The sequence below is a fragment of the Rhinolophus hipposideros genome (assembly GCF_964194185.1).
Source record: "Rhinolophus hipposideros genome assembly, chromosome: 18".
In the NCBI taxonomy this organism is placed as follows: domain Eukaryota; kingdom Metazoa; phylum Chordata; class Mammalia; order Chiroptera; family Rhinolophidae; genus Rhinolophus; species Rhinolophus hipposideros.
The window spans coordinates 31,370,622-31,398,424 of NC_138064.1; the positions used below are offsets into that span (position 1 = coordinate 31,370,622).

The following is a 27,803-nucleotide window of genomic DNA, read 5'->3' on the forward strand; positions in this document are numbered from 1 at the left end:
GGGCAGGCGCTGACCCGGAGCCCCCGCCGTCGGTGAGCCAGGTCAGCCGGGGAGCCGCGGGGGGGAGGGCGGGGCGGGGCGGTCCAATTTGCTAACAGCAGGGCTCCAGTTGCAGGCCGGCCGGCAGGGTCTCCCCGCCGTCGGTGCAGAAGTCCGTCTATCGCTCCTCTGTCCGAGGCCATGGCGAAGCCGGTGCTGCTCACCCTTTTGGGGCTGGGACTGACCCTCTTGAAAGATCACCGGCCTTCTTACGAGTAAGTTGGGTTGTGGCGGGGGCTGCAGCCCTTGTCCTCCCCGCCCCCACGCCAGCCCCAAGAGCCCCCCTAGCCCCCCTCACACCCTCCAAATGGGGTCCAGGGTCTTAACAGAAAGTCTGCAGGGAAGTGGTAGATGCATATCCCACAGGGGTTCCCCTCAATGTTTATCCAACTTTCACATGCCTGCCACCTAAAAACTCCTTGCTCACGGTCTGAGAGAGACCCGGTAAAGAGACAGTTGTCGGTGGTGTGAGTAACCAAGTTGTTGCCATCCACGAATTACTTTTTCATAAAGATCCGTGTGCCTTGGCTGTAGGTTCACTTCTCAACCTGTCTGCAGAACAGATAACTAGACTGGTAGACACCTTGATATCCTGTGAATTAGGGAAAGGAGCCCCTGCTGCGGCTGACTGGCCGTGGCGCCAAACCTTCCCTATTTGGAGATTCTCAATTTGAGGCCCCAAGAAGCGAGACAGAAACCTGGCGCGTGGGGCGGAGCAGGTGGGAATGAATACGCGCTGCGCTGGCCCGCGTGCTCCACTGGGGACCCGGCCCAGGAAGAACCCTGGGGCTGGCATTTGATGTCCTGCGTTCTCTCTCTCGCTCTGTCTCTCTCTTCCATTGTGGGGTCTTGGGCAAATCACTTTACAACTCTTACTTAAATGCTAATACTTATATAGGAAGCAACTAACACAGTGTCTGGGACACAGGAGCTATTTGATGAGTGTTAGTACCCTGCTTCCCTTAAAGTATTTTATATATTGTTAGATACTAGATTAAGAATGTATCAGTTGTTACTCAGCCATAAAAAAATTGAAATATGGCCATTGGCGACAACATAGGTGGAGCTAGAGGTTATTATGCTAAGTGAAATAAGTCAGACAGAGAAAGACAAATACTGTATGCTCCCACTTATATGTAGAATCTAAAAAACAAAATAAATAAAAATCAGAAACAGATTCATTATAAAGAACAAATTGAGGGTTACTAGATGGGAGTGGGGTGGGATGGGCGTGTGGATATGGGTGAAAAATGTGAAGAATTAAGAAATAGTATTAACAAATTGGTATTACAAAACAGTCATGGGTATGTAAAGTACAGCATAGAGAATATAGTCAATAATGTTGCAACAACTATGTATGGTGCCAGGTGGATGCTAGATTGATTGGGGGGACCACTGCATGGATTATATAGATGTCTGACCACTATGCTGTACTTCTAAAATTAATATAAAATAATACTGAATGTCAACTGTAACTGAAAAAATAATAATAATTAAGAAAAAGAATGTATCAGTCATTTTGTGTAAACTTTTTACAGGGATTCAAAGTCTAGAATTCAACTAATCCCTAAGATTTAGTCAATAGCACCTTGTTATTTACTTTGAAGTAAAACATTACTAAACATCAAATTGAACATTTTGGACTTTAAAAAAATTATATAACCCCATGAACTGATTAGAAGCTTATATTCAGAATAGGTTTTAAAAAACTGGGTGTTTTTTCTTCTTCTAATTGTTGGTTATTTTTGGAATCACAAACTTTGAAAAAAGTAAGAAATAGTGATTTGGGGTTTTAAATCATGTGAAAATTACAGTTTGTGGATTTTTATTAATCATGGTACTATTTGCTCCCAAATGAGAACATATTCAGAGGCTTCCCAAAAAATGTATACACATTTTAAAAAAGGAAAAACTGTATTAATTGCAACGCTCACTATATACCAATAATAAAAGATGAATACAAGTCACGTTTGACTTCTGCAATTACATGAGATGCTCAAAGTGTTTACCATCAGCATTCAGACACTTCTGATTATGGTGGGACTACTGCTTGAGCATATATAACATCTCTTAAAATGTGTATACATTCTTTTGGCACGCTCTGTATATATAATTTGCACCACCACATGTGTAGGTTGTAGTATTATCCTGGGAGGAAGAGAAATGAGACGAGAAAGAATCATCGAACACCCATTGGGGCTTTCTCCTTTGGATTCTCCATTTCCATCTGCACCTGGGTTTGTTCTGATCATACTCTCCCAGGTGCCCCACATGGAGATCTGTTTCAGAGAATTACAAATTTGCCAGAAAGGAGTGAGGCTCTATCTTCTGGTTTACCTTCTTTAATTTACTCTAAGAATGGAGACTGCAGTTATCTTGGAAACATTTTTGTGTAAAAGTAGAGCATTACCACCTCCACCCTAAAATGTTTCTCTTTCACTATAAGGTCTTAGCTTATTTTATTCAATATTACTATTTCCCCAAGTCTGCTCCTTGGAACATGAGTCTCAAGACTCGCTCCACAAAAAAAAAAAAAAAAAAAAAAAAAAAAAAAAAAAAAAAAAAGACTCATCAGACAAATAAATTTGGGAAATGTTGTCTATTATAGCCTTCTAAAGATTGGCAATGCACTCTGGTATATTGAAATTTTGAGAATTCCTTCAGTGAAAACATGGTTTTGCTTTGTTTAAGTCACCCTTTCACAGACTTATTTGCCCATGACCTCCACTCCCTTTTTTGGTCCCATCCGTGAACATCACGCATAACTCTCTGGGATAGTTTGAGAAGGAATATTCTTCTATACCACTGACCTGCACCAAGAGTTAGATTTCAACCTGAAGAAGTTGGATTCTGGCCTTGGGCAGCAGAGGAAGGTCATATATAGAAGCAGAGAAATTGTCAAGGCAAATGGTTTCTGGGCCCAAAGTCTGATTCTGATCTTCATGAGAAGGACAAAAGCACACTGTAGATATAGCTGAACACATGTCAGTCTCTGCGAATCTTTGTTGGCATTGCCTGTGGTTTCCCAGTGTGGATAGGGTGTCTGCAGGAGACACTTAGCCGTATGGGAAGACCGAGAGTAACATTCAGCACCTAGATCCATTGAGTGGAGAGAGGGCCTCAGTCCTCCAACTTCTGGTTGTGATCCGATGACTGAGTAGAGAAAAGCAAAATGCAAGTGGGATGGACCTCTGGTTTTAGAACGGAAAGAGGGTTAGAAGAGCATGCATAGGAGAAATACAGGGCTGAGAGAATGGGTGGTTACAGCGATGGAGGATGGGTGCAGAGCCTTCTGGAGCAGCCCACACAGGGGAAGAAAGGGAAATTGCACCCACTGTCCATAAAGCCCTAAAGCCCCCGCTACTCAAAGGGGCTATGGACCAGGTCCATGAGCATCACCTGGGAACTTGCTGGGCTTGCAGAATCTTAGGCCCCACCCCACACTGTTGAATTAGAATCAGCAGTATTTAACAAGCTCCCCAGGGGATTTGTATGCACTTCTCTAAAGGACATTCAACTCTTGCCATCACCCATGTTAAAACCAGATCAAAACATCCTGGAGGATCAGTAATTTTATCCCCACATTAGAGGTAAGGTCTGAGTTGCAGAGAAGATCATGAATCTGCCCAATAGAGAGAGGGCAGATTCAGGAAGCCTGTGTCGGGGCAAGCCAGATCTCCAGAGCGAATATACACTTTCTTCTTCAGGGATGAGTGTGTGGGAGTGGGGCAGGTTCACAAGAAGTTACATTCGCCTGAGTTGGAGGGAACTTCTGGAAGGATCCAGGGGTGTCTTGGGATGTTCTCTGATGCTTCCGAAGTGATAGTAACACAGAGGAAGGAACTGGGAGAGCTCCCCTGGATCAATAGCCTCCCCGCCCACCTTTGCAGTTAGGTGCCTGTGGCCTTGCAGGTATGACTGCGCATGCCCTGGGAATGGACTACGGTATTATCAGCACCCCCTGGGAGCGAGCTGTGTTGCAGCCCAGTGTCTCTGTGGCATCTTCAGTATTACTAAATTGCCCATCTTAATGCGTGAGCCCACTTCATGAGAAAGAGATCACAACACTAGCCTTAGGCCTCTCAGTGCATTTCTGCCACCCCCACGCCCACTTTGGACAACACACTCTAGTGGGTAGAAAGCAGTGGTGGATTCCAGCCGACCTGGGTTCCATCTCATTTCTACAACTTTCAAGTCATTTTTCCTTTCTGAGCCGTTTCTCCACCTAAAAATTATGGGATAATAATATATATTGCATATATAAAATCTGGCACATGGAAGGTGATCTGTAAATGTTAACTTTTATTATTGCCATCTGCTGTCTCAAAAATCCACTGATGAATGATCCACATAATGAGTGATACTTGAGCATATATTATGGAACTAGCTCATTGTGACCTTAGGCTAAGGACAAACGACTCTCCAGCCTCCCCTATCAATGCAACCAGCACCATATCCTCCATCTGATGCATTAGCCTACCCGTTCCCTAAAACAACTCAGTAAATACCTTCTCTCCGTGAGCATTGTGTTTATGTTGGGAGATTTCAGAATTTACTGTGAGGAAAAAGACCAAAAACTGTAAAACATATGGAAAGAGTCGCTAGATGTGTATGTGAAGGTTCAGGAGGATAAATGAAGGGGGAGCTACAGAATGTGGTCAGTAGTCTTCCCAGTGGCTTAGGAGGTAAAGGATATTCTAGGTGGAGGGGAAAGCATGAGCAAATGAAAAGAAGCATGAAAGCGAAATAGAGAAAAGCATTCTTGGTATCATGATACCTAATTTCAAATCTCAATTATACCCTTTTAAATAAATGTCCACAGGCAAACTACTTAGTTTTCTTACTAATAAATCAGGTAAAAATATTAGTCCTTGCCTCAGAAGTGACTAAGGAGATTAAATGAGGAAGTCTCTGTGAGAGCCCTTAGCACAGGGGTTGGCACATAGTAGGCCCCAATAGGGAATATTGAATGAATGAGGAGTGGGTAGTGGCAGAAAGTAGACTGATGAAGGTGAGTCTGGTCTCAGGGAAAGTTCCAGAATGGATTTTTTAATGCATAGTTTAAGATTCTCACTTTCTTTTGTAACAAGCAAACGCATATTTGCAAAGAATAATTCGCAGTAGGGAGTATGTGATTTCCAGCCAGAGTTCAGAGGCTTACGGATCAGAGACCCATCTCAGACATTGCACTTTATCCCTTAGACCTGGAACATTTGGACTTTAATCAAACTCTTGACAAGATATTTCCTAATACTTGAGAACAAGATAGAAACATGTGAGAACGATTATAGTAACACAAGTGGAATTGTCTTCTAGTGCTTCCTCCGCTTTTCAGCAGTGCTCTCTGTAAATTTTGCTTGGGTAGAGGACTGAATGTGAGCTTTGCATTCATACTTCAGTTCCAATCCCAGCTCAGCCACTTTATCACTCTGTGGCCTTGGAAAGCCACTTAATCTTAGCCACCTGCAAAATGGGGATAATAATATCTCAGGGAAATGTTTGTGGATTAAATTAGGGTATATACAGTACCTGAACTATAATAGCAATGATTATCCTATTGAGATATGGTTTGGTTTGGCCACAAATTTGAACTCAAAGCAATTTGGTGCTGAGTTAATGTTTCCTTACCTACCCTGGACTACTTTGAGCTGTGATCATTCTATGTTTTCCAGGTTAGAGATTATTTGAGAGAGAAGCCTGGATTAAACTAGGGGCTGAGTAGTTCTGCTTTTCTCTGCTCTCTGTGAACCCATCACATTAAAAGAACATTGCAAGCCAGGCAGCATGCCTATTCTTGCGTGATTTTGACTCTAAGGAAAGCTAATTTGCCTATCCTTGGCAAATGTTGGCCCGTTCAGCAATTTCACATCTTGAATCTCTTTTTTCATGCTACTCTATACTGTCCTTGATTATACCTTCACCCTTAACATCTTGTACCAGTCCTTTGAGTTCTGCGGGGCACTGTATGAATATTCACTGAGCTTTGTCTAGACCAGCGTTTTTAAAAATGGTGGGTCACAAAATCCATGTAGTAGATTGTGACCAGCATTTTCAATAAATGAAATATAATTAAATAGAAAAGTCAAGGATGCCTCACACGTATTCGTGTGTATATTCTTTTGTGAACCTTATTTCAGATATGTGTGGTGTGTGAGTTTGGGTGCTGTGTGTTTCTACTACATGTTAATAAAATGCTTTTCCTAATGTGGGTCTCAGTCTGAAAATTTTCAAGCCACTTCTCCATCACTTTCTTTTTTATTTTTTTATTGTGAATTTTTGGGATTATATGTTTGATTTCCATTTCTGAAATACCTTTTAGTTTCTCAGGTCGTGGGGCAGACCCCATACTTCCTTTGAAGTCTGCTTTCTAAGTTCATGTCCATCATTCAGAGAACTACCAGCTCCTTGCAGGCTAGGCCTTCCTGGTCTCTGGATCTTTGGCACCCAAACTGGTGGTTCTCTGTCCTTGTTGTCCATCAGGATGAACTGTGGTGCTTTAACAAAATGAATTACTGGACCCCACTCTTAGACTTTAAGGTCAGACCCTCTTAGAAGATGGAATTCATAGCCAATGCATGGTAGTAGGAATGTGCTACATTTTTCTTTTTTTTTTTCTGAATGAATGACAAAAGACCAGCTGTCCCCGAATACCTGTCATTTTGTACCATGTTGGTAAGAATTTTATCCAAAGTGCCTGTTCACCTCTAGCCCATCCTCCTCTTTCTGTGAGACTAAATTATCAATAGGGCAAGTTAAGAATTTGTTGGCTAGTCCATCTTTAGCCAAATAAGATTTGCAGGGATTCTTGGATAATTGTTGCTGCTTACTATGCTTATGACAATATATTATATTGTATCATTAGTTATCAAAAAATGTTTATTGTTTAAATCTCTTGGCTGTGCTAATGTTGTGGTCCATTTCTTTCAAATGCCTCATCAATAGCTTTGCTCTGCTCAGGCAGCCTGCTGGTACTTCCTTTTCACATCTGTTCTTTTTTCCTTTGTCCTTCACTCAAATATTCCCCTCGATGCTTATACACTCAGATTAAGTTGCTTTTGGGTGTGTTTGTGTGAAATGCCTTTTTAAATGCTGGCCTTGGGTATGATTTTCTGAAGTTATAAATCCTTTTAAGCACACCTGCATTTTTCAAGTAACACAGTGGAAAGCAGATGCATAGTCCAAGCTTTGGAGTCAGACTGGGCAGATGGGCAGGAGACCCATCTGTCAGCAGCCCTAAAACATCAATGGAATAAATTGGAACCATGTTGCTATTTAACCCAAATTTCCACATAGGACTCCTTATACAGCTGATGAAATAGTTGCTGTTCCTGCCAAAGTGCACAGAGCCCTGGAGAGGACATTAGGAATCTTCTTTGTGTATCTATCCACCTCTGCTAAATAAATACTAAATGTTGTGCCCTGAGGCTCCACATGTCTGGCTTTGGCCTTGCCTGATAGAATCCAAGGGACCACTAATCCTGGGGTTGAAACCCAGGCAAAGTACATTTAAGGAGAACTTTACTGGCTACTTATTTTTACAACTTAATTATGATTTCTGGATAGTTTTATGTGTGTTTGGTTTCTTTTTCCTCCCTAGAGCACGACTTAAAGCTTTCCGAGAAGTAGAACCTGTACAACCTCCTAACTGTAAATTAGTGAAAGGAATAGGTAAGTACGTGAGAGGAGGAAGTATTTCATTTGAATTTGCAGTATTATGTTGCTATCTACTTTATTAATACACCTGTTTAATTTTGTTCAAAAATAAAACTATGAGCCAGAGCAGTACTAAGTCAGTAGTCAATTTTAAATAAATTACTTGACTTTTGACTTCATCAACATTTTACCAAGGTGTTGATAGTTTTTTGATCATTTGTTTTTGCTTGGTCAGTATAGCAAAAACAACAGAACGATTTGATTTTTATGGTAATATAACTTGAGGAGATGGCAGAGGAAAGACAGAAGAAGGAGAAAAAGCAGTGAGTAAAGCACAAAATTTTTAAATGCTCTCACACACGTTTGCACGTTACCACAAAGCTTCTCTTCATGCACCTCTCTTTTAATATCAGGGAGGAAAATTTTTCCTAGAAGCTCTCAGCAGACTTCTCCTTAGATCTCATTAGTCAGAGCTGGACAACAGGCTGGTGCCCTAGCTGCAAAGGAAGCTGGGAAAGTAATTATATTGGGCCTCCATTGTGGAAAGCAGGCCGTGTCAGATAAGATAAAAGGGCAGGGGAAAAGCAGTTGGTAGGCAACCAACAAGGAATGCCACAGGACTCTAATTCCCATCTGACTTCAACCAACCAGCTTTGTTATTTGAGGACAACTTGCTTAAGATCCACGCTTTTGATATGTATGGTTTATTTTTTTTGTATTTTTTTCTGTTTTGTTTTGATTTTAGAATTATTTTTCTCAGTTGTCTAAGGTTAAAGAGGCTAGACCAGATGACTTATTCAGATAGCATTGACAAGCTTGGCCAGGTATCTTATAGTGCAATTTTTTTTCTAGAAAACAAATATGGTATTGATATTAAATATCACTGGATATTTGAAAAACAAACATCTCCACTAAGAGTATCAATATAAAAATTAAAAATCTCATTTGTCTCTAGATTGATTGAAATTTTAAAAATGTACATATACTTAAAGTTTAACTTTGTGACATTTTTACTGATGTTTATAATTAACAGTAAATGCATACTCTGCATATGAAATGTATCCCCATTTTAACAGAAGAGTTCAGAGTTTGCTTATATTTCCAAAATGGTTTTCAAAGAATTTGTTTGATTTGGAACTATTAAGTATCAATACATATTGGTAGTTTATTCTGTGTCTTTAAAAAAAACATCAAGCTATTTTCAAATTAGCATAGCTTTTGTACATTTTGTGAATTTCCATGAACTTTATATGAGATTTCAGATTCTGAGGAAAAAGTTCTAGTCTATAAATTTAAACCAAATAAAATGTAAATTTTGATTACACTTAATTATATTAATGTCTTTTACTTTTTATATAGTCAATTAGTCAACTGGAATAAATAAATGAAAGAATTAATTATTCTGAATCTATCAAAGATAACTAAATATGTAACCCCATTTTCAAGTTAGGAGTGATAAAGAAAAGAACAAGTAGCTTCCTGCAATAGTGTGAAACAATCTGTGCTATTCTCTTTTCTGGCAGAAACTGGCTCTGAGGACTTGGAAATACTTCCTAATGGACTGACTTTCATTAGTGCTGTAAGTGTTTCCTTTCACTAGACTATTTCTTAGAACCAGTAGCTTAAGTCTTTTGTTTAAACTTTCTATATACTAATGCCGACTTTCAAATAAAATGAGCAGTTTCAAATAAAATGAGCAGGTTCAAAAAAACAAACTGTATATGCATTTACACTGCTGTTATAATGATGAACATATGTGTTTCATGCATATTTGTGTATATGCTGAACTCTTATATAATTTATCTTCCATTGTAGCAATTTGTAATCCCAATGAGTTAAAGAATGGCTTCCCATTCAACTTCCCATTCAACTGTCTATGCCTTGAAGCACTTAAGTGGTGTACTCAAATATTTGCTGAATTGAGTGTATGTTCATATATATACGTATATATATATGTATATATATATATGTACACATATGTATGTATGTATGTATGTATATCTATCCATATAAATATATCCCCTCACATATTTTTACTTTTTTATTTTACACTTTTCAGAATAAACTCTTTCATTTAAAATTGCTGATAAGTAATTCCATAATTTCCACCATGTTTGTGGAAACTTTTCTGCATACAAATCACTGTGGTAGTGCTAGAGCTCCAAGCAAAAGAAGTTGACAATCTAGTATAGAATAAGAGAGTTGATAGGATCCAGAATAGTGGTCAGCCAGCCATTGAAAATACTTTGCTGCGTGTTGTAATTTATTTAGTCCAGTTTTCTATTGTGAAGATAGAGGACTTGTCATCCTCTATAACAGTGCCTTGCAAACTTTTTAAAAAGCAACAGAATACATATTTTAAGCGAAATCTTACTTGGCACCCAAATGTCTAAAACCAGTAAGAGCTGTGTTGTTTTAATTGAAGGCTAGGGCGTTGTTCCCTGGCTCACTAGATTTCCCAGAAACCTCTGTGCCTGAGATACTTTCGAAGAACCTGCCAGGAAACAGTATAAAGGATATAACCAATAATCACTTTATATGCCTTGCTTATATTATTGAAGCCCGTTAGTAAATGACCCTTTGGTCTGCTCTTCCATTTTTTATCTTTCTCATGGGTTGGTAGCTGTGACGTGAGACACACATGGTTTCACTGCTGGTGATGGAAGGGTCTGTGCCTGTGCAGTGTGGTGGGGTTGCCTGGTGGAAAGCATGTGGCTTCCAGAGCCCCTTTGGGCCGATTGCTCAAGCCAACGTAGAGGCTCCCATGTGACCCTGTGCCACAAAGCAGACAGTGTGAACGCATGTGCCATATACCACCTTGAAATATTTGTCATGTGTCTATTTTTTTCTCCTTCATTAATTTATAAGGGATTAAAATATCCTGGAGTAAAGAGCTTTGAACCTGATAAGCCTGGAAAAATACTTCTGATGGACCTGAATGAAGATGATCCAGCAGTGTTAGAATTGAGGATCATTGGAAGTAAATTCAATTTGTCTTTATTTAACCCTCATGGGATTAGCACATTCACAGATGAAGGTAACAATATTTCATGTTTACTAAAAATGAAACCAAATAAAAAAAAATAATAAAAACACAAAGCAGAAAAAAATGTTCACGCATGAATATTTCTTTTTATCCAACAAAAGTATAATCATGAATAATGTTCTTATTCTGGGTTTTAAACTTACCCTTTATATGAGAGTAAATCAACAAGTTCTGGTCAAGATGTCGGAGTAGGGAAATGCTGTGCTTGCATCCTTTCACTACCCCATCAAAAGTACCACTAAATTATAAAACAACCATAACGTAGTTGTATAACTAAAGATATACAGAAGAAGCCACATTGAGACTGGTAGGAGATGTGGAGACACAAAATGGAGTGGTCCCACACCCATGTATGACGGTTAAAAATCAGGAGGGATATCTCAGCTGTAGGCGAAACGTTTCTCCCCTGAGGAGTGAGGGGTCCCAGCCCCACACCAGGCCCCTCAGCCCAGGGTTCCAGTGCTGGGAAGAGATGTCCCCATGGCTTCTGGCTGTGGAAACCAGTGGATATTGTGGTTGAGAGAGACAGAGGGCAGCTGGAGTCCTGGGTGTTCTTAAAGGGCTCACGTATAGATGTACTGGCTGACGGACTCACTTGCTCTGAGCTCCAGTGCTGGGGCAGTGGTTTGAAGGCGCCAGGGACATATGGGGAGTAACTGAATTGTCTTTCTTTAGGGTGAGGGCTGGAGAGGCTAGGGTTGAGAATCACATCTATACCCATGGCCTCATCAGACAATTCCTTCTTCAGTCCTTCTTCCAGACTTGACCCATTTGGGTGGCTAAAATTGCTGCCTTGAAAGTCATCACACAATAATGTCCTTATTAACAAACCTTCTCTCTCTCTTCCAACTCTTCCTCTCTTTCTCACCTTCCTTCCCACCATCTTTCTTGTCCTCCCCTTCTTTCCTTCCTTCTTTCCTGCCTTTCTTCCTTCCTTCCTTCCTTCCTTCCTTCCTTCCTTCCTTCCTTCCTTCCTTCCTTCCTTCCTTCCTTTCTTCTGTCCTTCCTTCCTTCTGTCCTTCCCTCCTTTCTCGACCTCATTTTATGTTGTTGACCACTTTCCCCTCCAAGTAAATTGCTCCTTTTTGATATTCCAATACACTTACCTGTCTTAGTTCTGATCCTATTGCAGGTTTTCTCTCCTGCTCATTGTTTTGTCACGCATTTCAAAATCTCTGAGCATCCCCCAAAGGACTGCTCTTTTGCCTCCTCTTTATTTTCTCCATTTCAGAAAGTTCAACCATGTCACAACTAAAACTGTGCTCACTTTCGAGGACAACGACTCCAATGGGGTATTTTTTAAATCAGCTCTTCGGTTCCATTCCTTTGGGTTACTGATACTTCCACTGGGTTCCTCTCCTATAACCACTTTAAACTCAAAATATCACAAAATGATTTTCCATCCTTTTATATTCCCTTCTTCACTTCTACTTTATATGACTTCCCTTCTTTTACATATAGTATATATATTTTTCCCTTTCTTTTACATATAGTATATATATTTTTCCCAAATATACTGTTGTGTGTGTGTATTCTCTTTTAAACAAAAATGAGGAAATACTACACAAATATTACCCAAGCCCTTGTATAAGTTGCTTTTGCATTAAACACTACATCATGGGCTCCTTTTTTATGACAATGCATTTAGAGCTACTTTGCAATGCTGTTTAGGATTCAGCTCCATGGGGGTACTGTAATACAATTCATCTGTTGATTCAGTCTGTTTCTACTTTTATGCTTATTGCAAATAATGCTAAAATAAACATTCTTGTACATATATCTTCTGTGACTATTTCCTTAGGGTAAACTCCAAGAGGTAGATTCTGCTGTGCAAAACATGAATCCAGGTTTTAATCCTTGCTTATGTTTAATTTCCAGCTCCCTTATTTCTCAGGGGCTTTTGATGCTTCCTGTCAAATGCCTCTCATCTCCTTTCCTGCCTTTCTTCCTGGTCCAATCCCTTCTCTCCATGTGCCTGGCTTACTGCTAGAACCTCAGGTCATGTTACTCTTGGCTGTAACCCCCCATGAGAGCCTGGATCCTACCCGAAGCCCTAACTACACTGACCTTTGCTCCCTACCTCTATGGCTTCAGCCCTTCCACTCTTTCTGTTATTCACTCTGCTCCTAGCACAACCTTACTATTAAGTAAATGTGCCAAGGAAGCTCCTGCCTCAGGTCCTTTGCACACTCTCTTCCTTCATCCTGGAATGCTCTTTTACCAGATACCCGCATGCTTTCATCTCTTACTTCATCTAGGTCTCTGCTTTAATATCACCTCATCAGAGAGAACCTCCTTGACTCTCCTGAAGAAAATATCATTATTTTTCATCACTTTATTCCATTTTATTTTCCCTTTATATCACTTACCACCAACTAAAATAAATTAAATACTGTTTGTTGAATGAAGAGCCTCCTAGCTGGCTTCTCTGCTCAAATTTCTTCAGTTCAACTTATTAAAGTTTGCATTGTTTTCCTTTAAACACCAATTTAGCCACATCAAAGCTTTCCAAAGACTTATTGCTTAGTAAGGCAGAGACTATAATCTCACTTCACTTGCCAACTCTGGTCACACCTGCTTGACCACTTAGACTGTTCTCTTTCACGTCCCAATCACAGGGACTCACAGAAGCGGCTTCCCTTTGATTCTCTCTCTCTCTCTCTCTCTCTCTCCCTCTGTCTCTCTCGCTCTTTTTATGGAATTTATCATCGTAACACTGTGTAAATCACGCCTGAGCACGCCTTCTCAGATTAGTATTTCCCACAAATCACACCTGAGCATGCCTTCTCAAATTAGTATTTCCCACCTCTTTTATCTCTTTTATCTCAACTCTGCACCTCCCTGAGACCATTTGTGATGGAAAGCTTAACAAGCTCTTTGGAGTTTTAGTGTCAAGCACTGCTCATTCTTAAGTTGAAGATATTTTTCCCCCTGTGGAGTTTGGAGTTTTTAGAGACTGTCAGTGGTTCTTCTGTTAGTCATTTCTCTTTGGCGTAATCACAAATGCTGCTCTCTACGAAGAGATGAAAATATTCCATCTGCATGACACCCTAAGTACTAGTTGGAGGTGGGTTGAAATTGTTTTCTGGAGGCAGGGCTGACAGCTGAGAGCTCAGTTAATGTTTCCGATTTTTGTTTTTAATCTCTTCTCAGATAATACCATATACCTGCTGGTGGTGAATCATCCAAATATGAAGACCACTGTTGAGATGTTTAAATTTCAACAAGAAGAAAAATCACTTTTGCATCTAAAAACCATCAGACACAAACTTCTGCCCAGGTACTGAGACATATCATATTTTTATTTCCCTTTAACACCAGTGGATGGTTAAATCCACTTTCAGTTTTTCCTTTTGGCTGGGGGGTGGAGGGCAGATAGAGAGAGGGAGATGATAGCTGTACAGCTCTCCTGTCTAATGATCACAAACTCCTCCAAATGTTCTTCTTCGGAAACTTTTGAGGATCCAAGCTCCTCAGAAAAGACCCATTCTCTTCAGCCCTCAATTTCCAGGCTGATTGGATGCTGGCCTCAGAATATCCGATTTACCAAGAAAAAACTCTGCTGTCTTCCAAAAACCTACTTAGTATTTCAAACCCAAACCAGTTTCATAGACACATTTTACATCTTGAGCTTATTTATTTGTTATTTATCTATTTTTATATTGGAAAAAAATGGAATCTTAGATGTTTTTGTGAATTAGAAACACATACCTAAGAGGAGATCTGAAATTTGGTGCCTCTAAGACCTTTCTGCACTGTCTCTGCTGTTGTTTGGTTGCACACAATTTATGAAATAGCGGGATCTCTAGTAACACTCAATTCCATCCTAGGCTCCTTGACAATAGAGCATATGGAAAAATAAAACACTCAAGGATTCCTGATCCCTATCAACCCAACACAAAGTCAACTTCCTTGCTTGCCTTAGGATTTGGTTTATGGGCCAGTGATATGTTTAAGACAGTAATTCGATACTATCTCCCCAAACAATTTTTATCCTCTAATCATTGTGGTGTTCTAGAATCCCAACCTCTATTTGAATAATTTACGTACAGAAATCAATTACCTCAGTGTTTGTAAATCTAGATTTCTTTTAAGCCATGTGTCAGTTAGCTGCAGGTACCTAGGAAAGCACCTGGCACAGTTTGTGCTCAGTGATACCAGTGTCCCCTCTTCTCCTTTCTTAACCTTGTGGTTTTGAAGATAAGGAAACTGAGTTACTGGATGAGGTCAATCAACCAGATTGTGGCTGAGTAGGAACTGGAGCCCAGGTCTTATTCTACATCCTTAGAAAGAATGAAAAATCACAGAATAGCTTTTGATAGGAGAGTTTATTCACACATTCATCCCACAAATATATTTTTTATAAAGAGAATGACATAAAAAAATGTGCCAAACACCAAGATCTAAATTAGGGAAAAGCATGTAGAATGGAGAAGCTGGGCTAATAATAAATAAGAATAATACGAATAATATGCTTTAACTATACATTAGGTGCTGCAATAACCAATTTAAACAGATTATTTTATTAATTTTTTACAAATATGTTCTTAATTAGGTTGATTATTACATCATTTTGGATTAAAAAAATTTGAGCCCTGGAGTATTTAACTCATTTCAGATAACATCATCAGTAAATGGTACAGCTGGGATTTCAATCCTGGTAGCTAGGTACTCTGAGCCACTATGAAATAGTGAAAACTTATTTTTTGTTTCAACATTGAATCTTGGAAATCTTAGATTTGTCCAATTGCCCAGGGTTAGAGTATTTATTTTTTTCTGGGCCAATTGCAAAAATATTGGTCTTTGGCAATGTAGAACCAAACTGAAAATAATCATAGTGCCATAATTAACTAAAATTCTGCTTTCTCCATCCAGGGGACTGGCCATGCCTATTTTCTGCTTTGTGTGTGATGGTTGTTTATAGCATTCATATTTGAATTACCAATGTATTATAATTTAAACGTGTTATTATTAATAATAACCTAACGGTCATTGTTGGTCATGTACTATATTCCAGACATGGTGCCAAGGTTTTTACATTCATTATTTCATTTTATTCTTACCACAGCCTTTCAGGGTATAGAGAGGAGACTGGGGCTCAGGGTTTAGTGACATGCTGTGGCCCCACAGACTATAGCAAGCAACATCAGGACTCATATGGAGGCCATCAGGTTTCAACACTATTACTCTAAACCATTCTGCTCTACTCCTTTGTATGAAAAACGGGAAATGATTATGAAGCATACTAATTTCAGAAATTTTCTTTTAAAAAAGAGAGGGGGGAAATCCAGCTTGCAGGTTTATGCCTGGAGCCTATATGGACAAATCCTAAATTCTTAGGTCTCCTTTCTCATGTAGTAATAATGGCTACCATTGACTGAGGGTTTAGTGATTGGCAGGCTCCCGGCAAACACACAACAGCCATTGTGATTCCCACTGCAACTCCACAAATTAAGATTCTGACCCTCAGTCTTATACTAATGAGCTGTATGACTTTGGAAAAACCATTTAACCTCTCTTTACAGACGAGAAAACTGAGGCTTGGTGCGCTTATCTAACTTGCCCAGGAGCTCAGGGCAGCGTCAGTGCTGCTATGCTGGCTATTAGGCCCTCTGCAATAGAGCAGAGATAATTCTCTCCCAGATAATGGCCCTGGGGAACTTCTGTCACCAATGTCTGCAAAGAATGACTCACTTATGTGTTCACTGTTGTACCTATTAAAGCGGAAAAATAGACTCATACATCTTAGATTTTCAGTCACATAGAGAGAATCAAAATCAGAAAGGGAAAAAAAAAGCCATAGGATCCTATTTCTGAGCATTCTTGTTCATGGACATTTTACTCAGTTTAGAATCATGAAACTTTAAGGCTGGAAGTGACCAGTCCACCTCATCCTCCTTTAACAGATAAGGAAACTGAGGCCCTGACAGGCAAATTGATTGATTTCCCCTAAATCACACAGCTAATAGTAGCCAAGCTTTAATTAAGATGCAATTCTCAAGACTGCCAGAGTTTTTCTCACTGCCTGATGATGTCTCGGACTGTTCTATATGAGAGCAAGTGCTATATCAGCATAAATAAATTTTGCCTTGATAATGGTACCTAGCCTAATTTGATGAATTTAGTATATCTACACACACACACACACACACACACACACCCCATAGCACTATTTTAAAGATACAGTGAATAGAACTTTTATGTTATATTGCTATAATAGCTCCTTAGGGTTTCTTAGAGTAATTATTGTCTTTGAGGATTGTCTAGGTAAGACTGATTTCATATTAATTCTCTACCATAATGTCTAGAGTGAAGGCTCCACCCCACAGCTTGATTTTGGGAATAGATACTAATAAATGACAATGCATAATCCTGTAATGTACAATATCTTCATCGGTTCATATCATCTGTGTGTGTTTGAATTGCAGTGTGAATGATATTGTTGCTGTGGGACCAGAGCACTTTTATGCCACAAACGATCACTATTTTACTGACCCCTACTTGAAATCCTGGGAGTTATATTTAGGTGTAGCGTGGTCATATGTTGTTTACTATAGTCCAAATGAAGTTCAAGTGGTGGCAGACGGATTTGATTTCGCTAATGGGATCAGCATTTCACCTGACGGCAAGTACGGAAACTTTTTAAAAATGTCATACATTTCCCCAGATTCTCATTAGATAGCTTTAGAACACACTCCTTTTCTAAATAATGTGATACATTTTAACACGTTATCCTAGTAAGAGGAAATTAGTAAAAATGTAAAATATCTTAATTTTTCACAGGGTAAAATTTATCAAATCAAAATTTTCTATTTTGTGAAGATATACTTTTAAATTTCATTTTTTGGGGGAAGTACATTTCAAGAGGGTGAATAAGCATTTAGCGTTACTAAATAATACTGTGGTAATCATTTCGTATTACTAAGCAATACTGTGATAAGCATTTCATATTACTAAATAGTTTTGCTTTGAGGGAAGATTTTTTTAGTGTATAATGAGATTATTAGTCACTAGTGCTAATATCACTAGTGCTAATTTATGACATGATAAAGAACTTGCGCCAAAATATAAATCACAGCACTGCTTCCTTCATTAAAAAAGCGTTACTATGGGGAAAAAAGTCAACTTAACTAAGCAGTGTGCCCAGCGATATAGTTGATTTACATTATTATCTGATGGTGGCCCTAAAACAAACGATAGACCAGCATTGGTCTGGTGACCAACTTTGGGTAGCATTGGTATATATATATATGAAATCTACACAGTCTGACAATTCAGTTCGCAAACTCATCCTAGAAAAAGTGCTACATACCTCATTGCTGAATATCACTACAGTCACCTTTGAAGTACTCCCCTTGGAAAGCTATGCACCAATACCAGCGCTTAGTCCACCCTTCAAAGCAATTTTGGAACTCTTTTTCTGGAATGGCCATCAGACCTGTCATCATATTACCCTTGATGTCCTGAATGTCATCCAAATATCTTCCTTTCAATATTTCTTTTATCTTCTGGTAAAGAAAGGAGTCATTGGGGGCCAGATCAGGTGAGTAGGGAGGATGTTCCAATACAGTGATTTATTTACTGGCTAAAAACTCCCTCACAGGCAGTGCCGTGTGAGCTGGTGCATTCTCGTGATGTAAGAGCCATGAATTGTTGGCAAAAAGTTCAGGTCGTCTAACTTTTTCATGCAGCTTTTTCAGCATTTCCAAACAGTAAACTTGGTCACCTGTTTGTCCAGTGGGTACAAATTCATAATGAATAATCCCTCCAATATCAAAATAGGTTAGCAACGTTGTTGCAACAAGTTCATGAACTTAATTGTCAGGCCTCATATGTCTCCATCCATCTATACCCTTCCTCATCTTATATCACCACAGATTGCAGAGGGTTAGTAACATAGATAGAGAGAGCAACTTGCGCAGCTTTCAGTCATTCCCTGGTCTTCAAAAATAGCACATAATCAAGCAGTCATTTCTCCTGACCACAGGTCTTTATGATGGGTGGGTGTGACATTGTAAAACACTAAGTCCACAGGGTGAAGACCAGACTCAGGGTAGGAAGGGAGGAAGACTTCTCTCAGATCCAGGCCAAGCAGCTTATCTTCTCTCATACTTTCTCTGGCTTCAAACAAGGAGCTCACTGTCAAAGGGTTTTCCTGCAGCCTGCTTGAGAAAACTCCATGTTCTCTGACATGCAGAACTGGGGCTTGCCACTATATTGACAAACTCAGAGAAGCACCGGAATGCATGTTGCTCCCAGAGGGTCAGAGCTGGCGTCAGGGCTAAGTTTGTTTCCCGCTACTCATCAGGGCCAACGAGTTTCCTACCCTTAGAAAGAACATTTCAGAATTAAAACTTCTTTGTGCACTGTAAACTCATTAGTTCTTTCAGAATTTGGCGTGCTTTGAAGTGAGTTCCATTTTCCAGTCTCTAGGCAGAGTGCTTTCCTAGGAAAAGTTATCACAACTTCACCATTAACTTTTGAATCACATATTTCAAGCGCTTTGATGTAGCTCTTTTCTTCTTTGAAGGTATGTTTATATCGCTGAACTACTGAGTCACACGATTCATGTGTATGAAAAACACGCTAATTGGACTTTAACTTTATTAAAGGTAAGATGTGTTAACCCTATAAGTTTGCAGAGTGATAATTAGATTCTAATTGATTTGCGAAATTAAAAGTGAGGAAAAAAGGATTGTCTAATTGGGGTGGGTGAGAACCAATTTTTCACTCCTTTATTAAGAATCATCAGCATCTTATGTGTTTGTTGTTCACTTTTACTCAGCTGTGGAGTGGGAAGCAGCAGGCCACACATCTCACTTATGAAACTTCTGATTCTTTCTGCTCTAGTGAATTTTAAACTTGGCATTGTGTTCCTAGATCTACTTATATCTTCATTTCCTCCCTCCCTCCCTTCTTCCCTCCCTCCCTCCCTCCCTCTCTCTTTCCTTCTCTTCTTTCTTTCCTTCTTTCCTTCCTTTCTTCTTTCCTTCCTCCATCCTTCTTTCTTTCCCTCCTTCCTTCTCTCCCTCCCTGCTCACTTCATCTCCCTCCCTTTCTTCTCTCTCTCCCTCCTCTTCTCTTCCCCTCCTTTCTTTCTCCTTCCTTCCTTTTCTTTATTGCCCTTCTTTGTTGATGGAACAGCCAAGAAATAGTCTCAACTTGTATTTAATACGACAGTGCTCTCCACAATATTTATTTGTTTGAATTTTTATAAGAGTTTATTTGAGCCAAACTGACAACATGCCATGGAGCAAGATTTCAAATTCTCTCCCCAATGTGATAACGCTTAAGTACTCACAATGGCTGTGCTGTACCCTGGCAGCCCATCACTTTGCTGCTTTTCTCTCCAACCCTTGCCCCTCTGCTCAGCCTCTCCTGCCGGAATATTCCTGGGATTTGCCTGGCATGGCCCTGCCTCAGGATGGAACACTGTTTCCCCTGCTCAGGTGATCTTCCTCCACGTCTCCATGGCTCTCTGTTTCATATCCTTTCAGATTTTACGAAAATGTCACCTCAGCAAGGCCTCTCCTGGCTACCTAAGCTACACTTGCAACTCTGTCGCCTGCCCCCGCCCCGGCCTTTCTTTTCCCTTCTGCATTCTTTACTAACATACTATATATTTTATTTATCCTCTCTATTGTCTGCCTCTCCCACTAGCCTGCAAGCTTTACAAGGTCAGATTTTTTTTTCTTCTTGTTTTCTATTCCCGGAAGAGTTCCCAACACCTAGTAGCTTCCCAACAAATCCTTGTTAAATTAATATGATGGGGCTGGATGTGCTTCAGGGGTTCATCTTCTACCCTTACTAATTCTGATATGGTCTGAAGGTTTGGGTCAAACGAGGTAAAAACACAAAGGAGAGAAACGAGAACATAAGAGCAAAGTGGAGCCTTGTGAAAGTAGCCCCCAAGTCCCTGAAAAACAACAGGCCATTGCTCTCCCACCATAACTGCCCACAGCATGAAGCCCTGTCACCAGGCGTTGTGTAAACTGTTCTCGTCAGCATATCTGAGGTACTGTCATGAGGGGCTTCACCCAGAGAAAATCACCTCGAAGCAACATCAACAGTAACATTATGGTTGACATTGAATATCATTGGCAGAGCCAGTTTGGTGTTAGGTAAAGTAAAAAGGAATTACACACACTCATACTGGCTAAGGGAATGAAAACAAACTGTGGTTAGAGCCATATGTACTTCTGTAAATTGAAAGTCAAAGAATTTTGTAAGACGAGAACCCAATCCAATAGCTGTTCAACACACACTAGTAAAGGCACGTCTCCTGCCAAGGCAAGACTTAGTGCAAGACTTATTCCAGCTTTGGCGCCCGCTTTTGGCAACAGAGCATACCAGTCTCCTGACATCACAGCTCAGTTGGGACTCCCCCCACGATTTTAATGTTATTCTTCCTTTTGAAGAATCATATTAAGGAAGCCAGTTCATACCCGGAGTGCCAAAAAATTTGTCAACTATCTGAGACTGATCTTAGAATTTTCGATGAGGCGCGGATGCATTTATGTCCTGTCCAAGTGTGTATATCCATACAATGGAATACCGTTCAGCCTTAAAAAGGAGTCAAGTTCTGATACGTGCTGCAACACAGAGAAGCCCTCCCTGAAGACATTATGCTAAGTGAAATAAGCCAGACACAAAAGGAAAACTATTATAGAATTCCATGTATATGAGGAACGTGGAATAGGCAGTTTGACAGACAGAAAGTGGAACACAGCTTACCAGGGCATGGGGGAGGGAGGGAGGAATAGGGAGCCTATTGGGCAGTGTTTCTGTTTGGGATGGTGAAAGGTTTTGGACACGGATAGTGGTGATGGTTGTACAACATTATGAATGTACTTAACGCCACTGAATCATACAACTAACAAAGGTTAAAATGATAAATTTCATGTTATGCATATTTTATCACAATAAAAATAATGTGTCCCCCCGACCCCCTCCCCCCAAAACAAAATACAAGCCAGCCACTTCAGTGCATTCCAGTTCTCTCAAACTTGGGATACAGTTTTTCCCAAAGAGAATAATTTATTCAGTTTCCTTGACCAAGGGATGTAAAATTTTCCAGGTGGCTTTGTGGAAGCATGAAAGGTCGCATGTGTGTGCATCATGGTGAGTTAGTATTGCTAGGAATTACAGATATGCAAGAGCCCAGCACAGGCTCCCTGCTGGACTGTCAGCATTTCCTGCAGGGACCCGGTCTGCCCCCTACACCATTCTCTCCAGGTCCTAAACTCCTTACAGGGCACAGGGAAGGAGCTCAGGATTTGTGTGGTGAATGAATGGGACCTCAGGTTTCGTGCCCTTCCACCAGCTCTCATCTCTACAGGATCGCATCTGCCATGGAACTCACGAATTGCATTTTATCCCTTCCAAAGATAACAGCAGAGCCCTGAAACAAACATTTCCCTCACCTTAAAAAAAATGAACGTTTCAGAGTAGGAAGTCTGGCATTGCGATTGATGGGGGCTTGGTGGGTGCAGAAGGCCTGGAGATGATTTTGCCCAGAGCACGCATGCTCAGCCATCTCTTTTAGCCAACTTTGCCTCTTTCCAGGGTAAGAATGAGTGATGGCTGTGCACGAAGGTGAAAAGGAGGCTCTGCCACAGTGCTTGACCCCTCTAGTTCCTTCACTGACATGTGGGAATGGCTTTCATTTTGAGTAGGAAGCATAGGGCAGCGTTGGTTCCTTGTGGCTGCCCACCCATGCTCTGGTCTTTGCAGCAAGCCACCGCCAGTTATTACAGGGTCTCTGGGCGCTGAGGCATGCTGGTCTCTGTTTGAGGTACACGGTAGATATTGCTTCTCCAACTGAGAGTGAGCCGTAAACAAATAGGTGTGATTTCCCCCTGGTAGAAGGCAGCCAAAATGATGAATGGTGGAACTAAGAATTGGTATTATTTATGATCCTCGTACAAAACCTTGACAGCAATCTGTGCAGTCATCACATGCTTGCAACTTATATTTAGAAAATAAACAGCAGAAGAACAGGGAGTTGAATAACATCAGGAAACTAAAGAAGAAACTTTTTCCCAATTCCAAGGCAGAAATTAGGCCCCAGGTGATCAATTTGTCCTCTGGCCACATAGCCTCTGATTAGTCACAAAAGAAGAATCTACACATTTCACTGACGCTCTCATCAGAAATGAATCTACATTTCCTGGCTGTTTTCTGAATGCTTGCTTATAAAAATATCATTTACACGTGCTGTTTTAGAAATGAACTTTTTTATGCTGCACTTAAATTTTTTTTTTTTTTTTCAGTTTTAGGTTCATGCACAGATGTTAGTCCAAATGATTTCATCTAACTTTTTATAGTCTTTTTTGGCTTTCTGTATCTTTCCCCCTCCCTCATCTGTCCTGGAAACTGATAAAATACTAGCCTGGGTGGAAAGCTAGAGGAATTCCCTGAGTGCTATTGAAACGGGCAGAACTGTTGTGTCCCTGGAACCAGCACAGTGGGGACCGAGGGGCAGGATAATAGTGCTCCCTGACGAATGGCTCTGCCATCTCTCAAGTGCTTTTTCCCTTTCTGTCTTTTGTTCTTGTTTTTAATCTGGAAGTCTCTGGTCGTGGATACACTCGTGGATAACATATCTGTGGATCCTGTCACAGGGGATCTTTGGGTTGGATGCCATCCCGATGGCATGAAAATCTTGCACACCTCGAACAGTCCTCCCGGATCAGAGGTTAGTTTGAAAAATGAGCTTTTTTGGTTTTTTGTTTGTTTGTTTTTACTTTATTGGAGGACAGTGTGAACTTCCAGGACTTTTTCCAAGTCAAGTTGTTGTTCTTTCAATCTTAGTTGTGGAGGGCGCAGCTTCAGGTTCAGTTGACGTTGTTAGTTGCAGGGGGCACAGCCCACCATCTCTTGTGGGAGTCGAACCGGCAACCTTGTGGTTGAGAGGACGTGCTCCAACCGCCTGAGCCGTCGAGGAGCTCAGTCGCAGCTCAGCTCAGTGTTCAATCTTAGTTACAGGGGACGCAGCCCACCATCCCTTGTGGGAGTCGAGGAATCAAACCGGCAACCTTGTGGCTGAGAGCCCACTGGCCCATGTGGGAATCTAACCGGCAGCCTTCGGAGTTAGGAGCACGGAGCTCCAACCACCTGAGCCATCAGGCCGGCCCTGAAATATGAGTTTTAATCAGATCAGCGACCTGATTGCCAGATGTTTTTCAGTTAAAAACATAATTCTCAATCATATGGACAAATAAAAGGGGGGACATGAATAGATGATCCAAATGATCAGATATAAAAAGGAATTTGACTTTGGGAGGCACTGTTTAGTCAGAACCTAGGGAGGAGACAGATGATACATTTAAACTGGGAACTTCGAGGGGATTTAATAAGGACACTACATACAAAGGTGTGGGCAGAGTGTAGGGATATCAAAATGGAAAATACAATACCCCAGGGCTACCAAGGGGGCAGGAAATTGTTACTAGAGGCAGAACAAGAAAAGAGCTGTGTGTAAATAAGGTCTAAGAGGACCCTGGCCTCTGTTTGAGGGACGGAGCCAACCAGCAAGGACCCACGCGGAAAGTGCCTGGAGAATGAGAAACCCACCTGCCCCTCGTCCTCCCATCCCTTGCTGCTACTGTTCCTTCATCACTCTAGCTGGGAGCTGGAGGGCAAGGGAGCTCTCAGAGTAGGCTTTTGCAAACATCTGAGCAGAGAGGAGAGTGGGCCTGTGGGACTGGGTTAGTGCATTAGGTAATGAATGGACTGTTATTACTTTTTGCTATTCTTTAACCAGATCCATCATTAGAAAGAAAGAATTTTTTTCCAGAACAGCAAACCAAGTCCATGGTATAGCTAATGACCCAAGTTCACCAAATGAGCTAACAAGCAAGAACAAATTAGAATCTAACATTCTGCTGAGTTCCAAACAGTGAACACACCATGGCTGACATGTCTTCAATTCTATTAAACATAGCTGAGAACTAGCAAAAGGCATGAAGGATTGGCATTTAAAGACAATTACAATTGTCCTATAAACCTAAAAATAAAAGGTATGTGTAGGGACAAAGCCCCAAAAAGCAGTTTCCAGGCTCTCGGCCTCACATAGAAAGGTGCTGGCTCGGGTAGTAAATGGCCATTAACTGTGATCAGATGGCCAGCAGCTGTGGCTGGTTGGCTGTCAGCTGTAACCCGTAGGCCATTGGCCACTAATATAACGGCTGTGGCTACGCTAGCAGAAAAGAATGGGGGCTAGCGAGAAGATGGTGGCTGGCAAGCTCGGACTGCTGTTAGGACGGCAGGTTGCAGATTATGTAGATCCTGCTTCCTGTGTCTCCAGCCCAGCCGCCAGCGAGAATATATTGGTTTGACTCCCCTACTTATGGCTCCATGGGTGTTCCTTTTTGGCCTTACCGTGTCCTGCGTTCTTGGGTGGGGAGTGGGAGCTGAGACCCTGCACGACAAATGGCGCAGCGAGCAGGGTCCCCCGCACGACAGTATGAAAGGCCATCATGTAATTGGAAACATACATTTGTTGTTGTTTTTATTTGTTTAGGGTTAGGTCCATATCTTTATTTCTCCAACTTGGGAATTCATAATAGTTTCAAAAATACAATGTATATCGCATTGTTATGGTCTCGTTGTTTGTTTGTTACCTGCCTTCCTATTCAAGTTCCCCTTCCTGTGGGTCAGTATATGCCTAAGTTAATGCGGTGGACTGGTCCTAAAGCATGCAGGGCCACCCTCTAACCCTCCGTGCAGAACGGGAGGATAAATCACTGGCTGGAAGTACTTTGGCTCAGAAGACCTTCTCTTCCACCTCAGGTAGAGTACCCAGTGTTCCTCCTAGTGTCCGTGGTCTTGATGCAGTGGACCATTTCGGCAGTGCAAATACGAATCTGACACTCACCTTACCAGGCATGTCAATGTCTGCTATGACTTACTTAGGGTTTTCTATTGTAAGTTTTTAGTATGTTTTAATTATACTTGTTATTTACATCAAATACATGATATTTTGACATAGTCCACCACTATGTATTCCTTTTAAAGCTTAGTTTTTAGTCAGTTTCAGACACCCTGCCCCTTCCAACAGAAAAAAAAAATGAATTAAAAAAATAAAATTAAAATTAAAAAAAATAAAAAATAAAAAATTAAAATTTTGAAAAAAAAAACACTAAATGTGTATTTCCAAGTACAATATGGGCTTCCATACCTTTTATTTTTTAGGTTTACAGGACAATTGTAATTGTCTTAAACGGCAATCCTTCATGTCTTTTGCTAGTTCTTAGCTAGTAGGATTGCTGTATGCTGTGCTTAATTGAATTGAAGACACGTAGGCTATGGTGTGTGTTCACTGTTTGGAACTCAGCAGAATGTTAGAGTCTAATTTGTTCTTGCTTGTTAGCTCATTTGGTGCACTTGGGTCATTTGCTATAGTATGGACTTGGTTTGCTGTCCTGCAAAAAAATTCTTTCTAATGATGGACCTGGTAAAGAATAGCACAAAGTAAAAACAGTCCATTATGTAATGCACTGCCTCATAGAAGAGTGATTTTGTTTTATTAAAGAGGCTCATTTACTTAAGCCAAGGTTCACCAGTAACTATTTTCCAGTAAGTAACTACTACACTTTCATGCTACAGCAATTTTCTAAAACATCTGTCTTTGGTGCCAATTGTTTTAAAAAGGTCCTTTTAAATGCTCACACTGACCCTTTAATATCCAGGCACTGACCTTCCTAGGATGCCATATTTAGTGTTTTTGTATATAGCTATCCTTTCTTCAAGTCACTGTTATTTTGTATTCTAAAAGCTTAAAACTAGAAAGATAGAGTTGAAAGGGAACTTAATCTAGTCCCACCCGCCTCGTTCTATAGATGAGAAGCAAATGGTACGTAGAGGATCCGACCATGACCCTGGGCTCCATATCTATCCAGTGCCCTTTATAGGAAGATGAATGATCTGAAATTGCCATTTTATCAGCCAAATTAGTCAAGTATTGGCTATTACATGTAGTCAACCTAACATACTACTACACTTGCTAATGATACAATCATACTTCTGCTCAATTAAGTGAAGGAAACTGAATTTATGAAATCTTATACATTTAGAGTTGGCACCATAAGTTCAGAAGAACGATGAATATGGTATAGAGAGGTATTTTCTTTTTTGGGCCATACTTTTTTTTTTTTTTTTTTTTGATTGCCAGCATTTTAAAAACAAGAATTAAGTGTAAACATCCAAGTGCAATTAAGTGTAAACATTACTAGTTTATCTGAAAATACACACAAACTATCCTAAATTTCAGTGTGACTATAATTTGACTACTACTGAGTAACAGCCCTCCTCCCATTTACCATAGTCTCTACTACTCCCTAAAGTCTCACCTCCAGGCTGTAAAGCATATTTCTTGCCTCACTTCTGTAGGCCTATGTGTCTCCACTGCTATTTAAATCATCTGATCAAAACCTGTCATTTTTGCCAATGAGAAAACAAGTGTCTTATATAGAGAATAATTTTAGAACAAAATATGATTTACCTAAAGGCTTCTTCTTATGGAGAAATGACCCTGGGTTTAAAGTTGTTTTAAGTGACTTAAAAAAAAATTAACCTAATGTTATTTCTTTGACAGGTGATTCAAATACAGAACATTTTAACAGAAGAACCCAAAGTCACACGGGTTTATGCAGAAAATGGTACAGTGTTGCAAGGAAGTACAGTTGCCTCTGTGTACAAAGGGAAATTGCTGATTGGCACCGTGTACCAAAAAGCTCTTTATTGTGAGCTCTAACAGGCCTTTTTGCACCCATGTCATGGTGACCTCAACATTTCAACTGCTTGCCACATTGAAGGAGTCACAATGATCTCATCTGAACAATGAATGTTGACCCTAAATTAGGACCTCATGAGGGATGAAAGTGCTGTTTAACTGGGAACAAATATGATGTAGCAGTCTTTTTTGAGAGTATGATATCAAATCAGTCTTGGAATACTTGAAAATCTCATGTACCGATAAAAATCCTCTTCAATAAAATGGCTAAAATGGTCATGTCTGTTGTCAGATATTAAATAATGTAACTGTACGTGACCCACAAGGTAC

At 40.4% G+C, this 27,803-nt stretch overlaps 1 protein-coding gene across 1 annotated transcript; it reads left to right on the forward strand.

The window, feature by feature from the left end:
• Positions 1-180: 180 nt before the first annotated feature.
• On the forward strand, positions 181-27,751 carry LOC308510455 (serum paraoxonase/arylesterase 1-like; the record flags this gene model as incomplete). The annotated part of the gene is made up of 9 exons (XM_081079726.1): positions 181-254; positions 7,637-7,707; positions 9,216-9,271; positions 10,561-10,729; positions 13,892-14,018; positions 17,167-17,367; positions 19,269-19,350; positions 23,310-23,435; positions 27,336-27,751. 9 exons carry the CDS (start codon positions 181-183, stop codon positions 27,492-27,494), a joined length of 1,065 nt encoding a protein of 354 aa, XP_080935852.1. The 3' UTR covers positions 27,495-27,751.
• Positions 27,752-27,803: the final 52 nt, after the last annotated feature.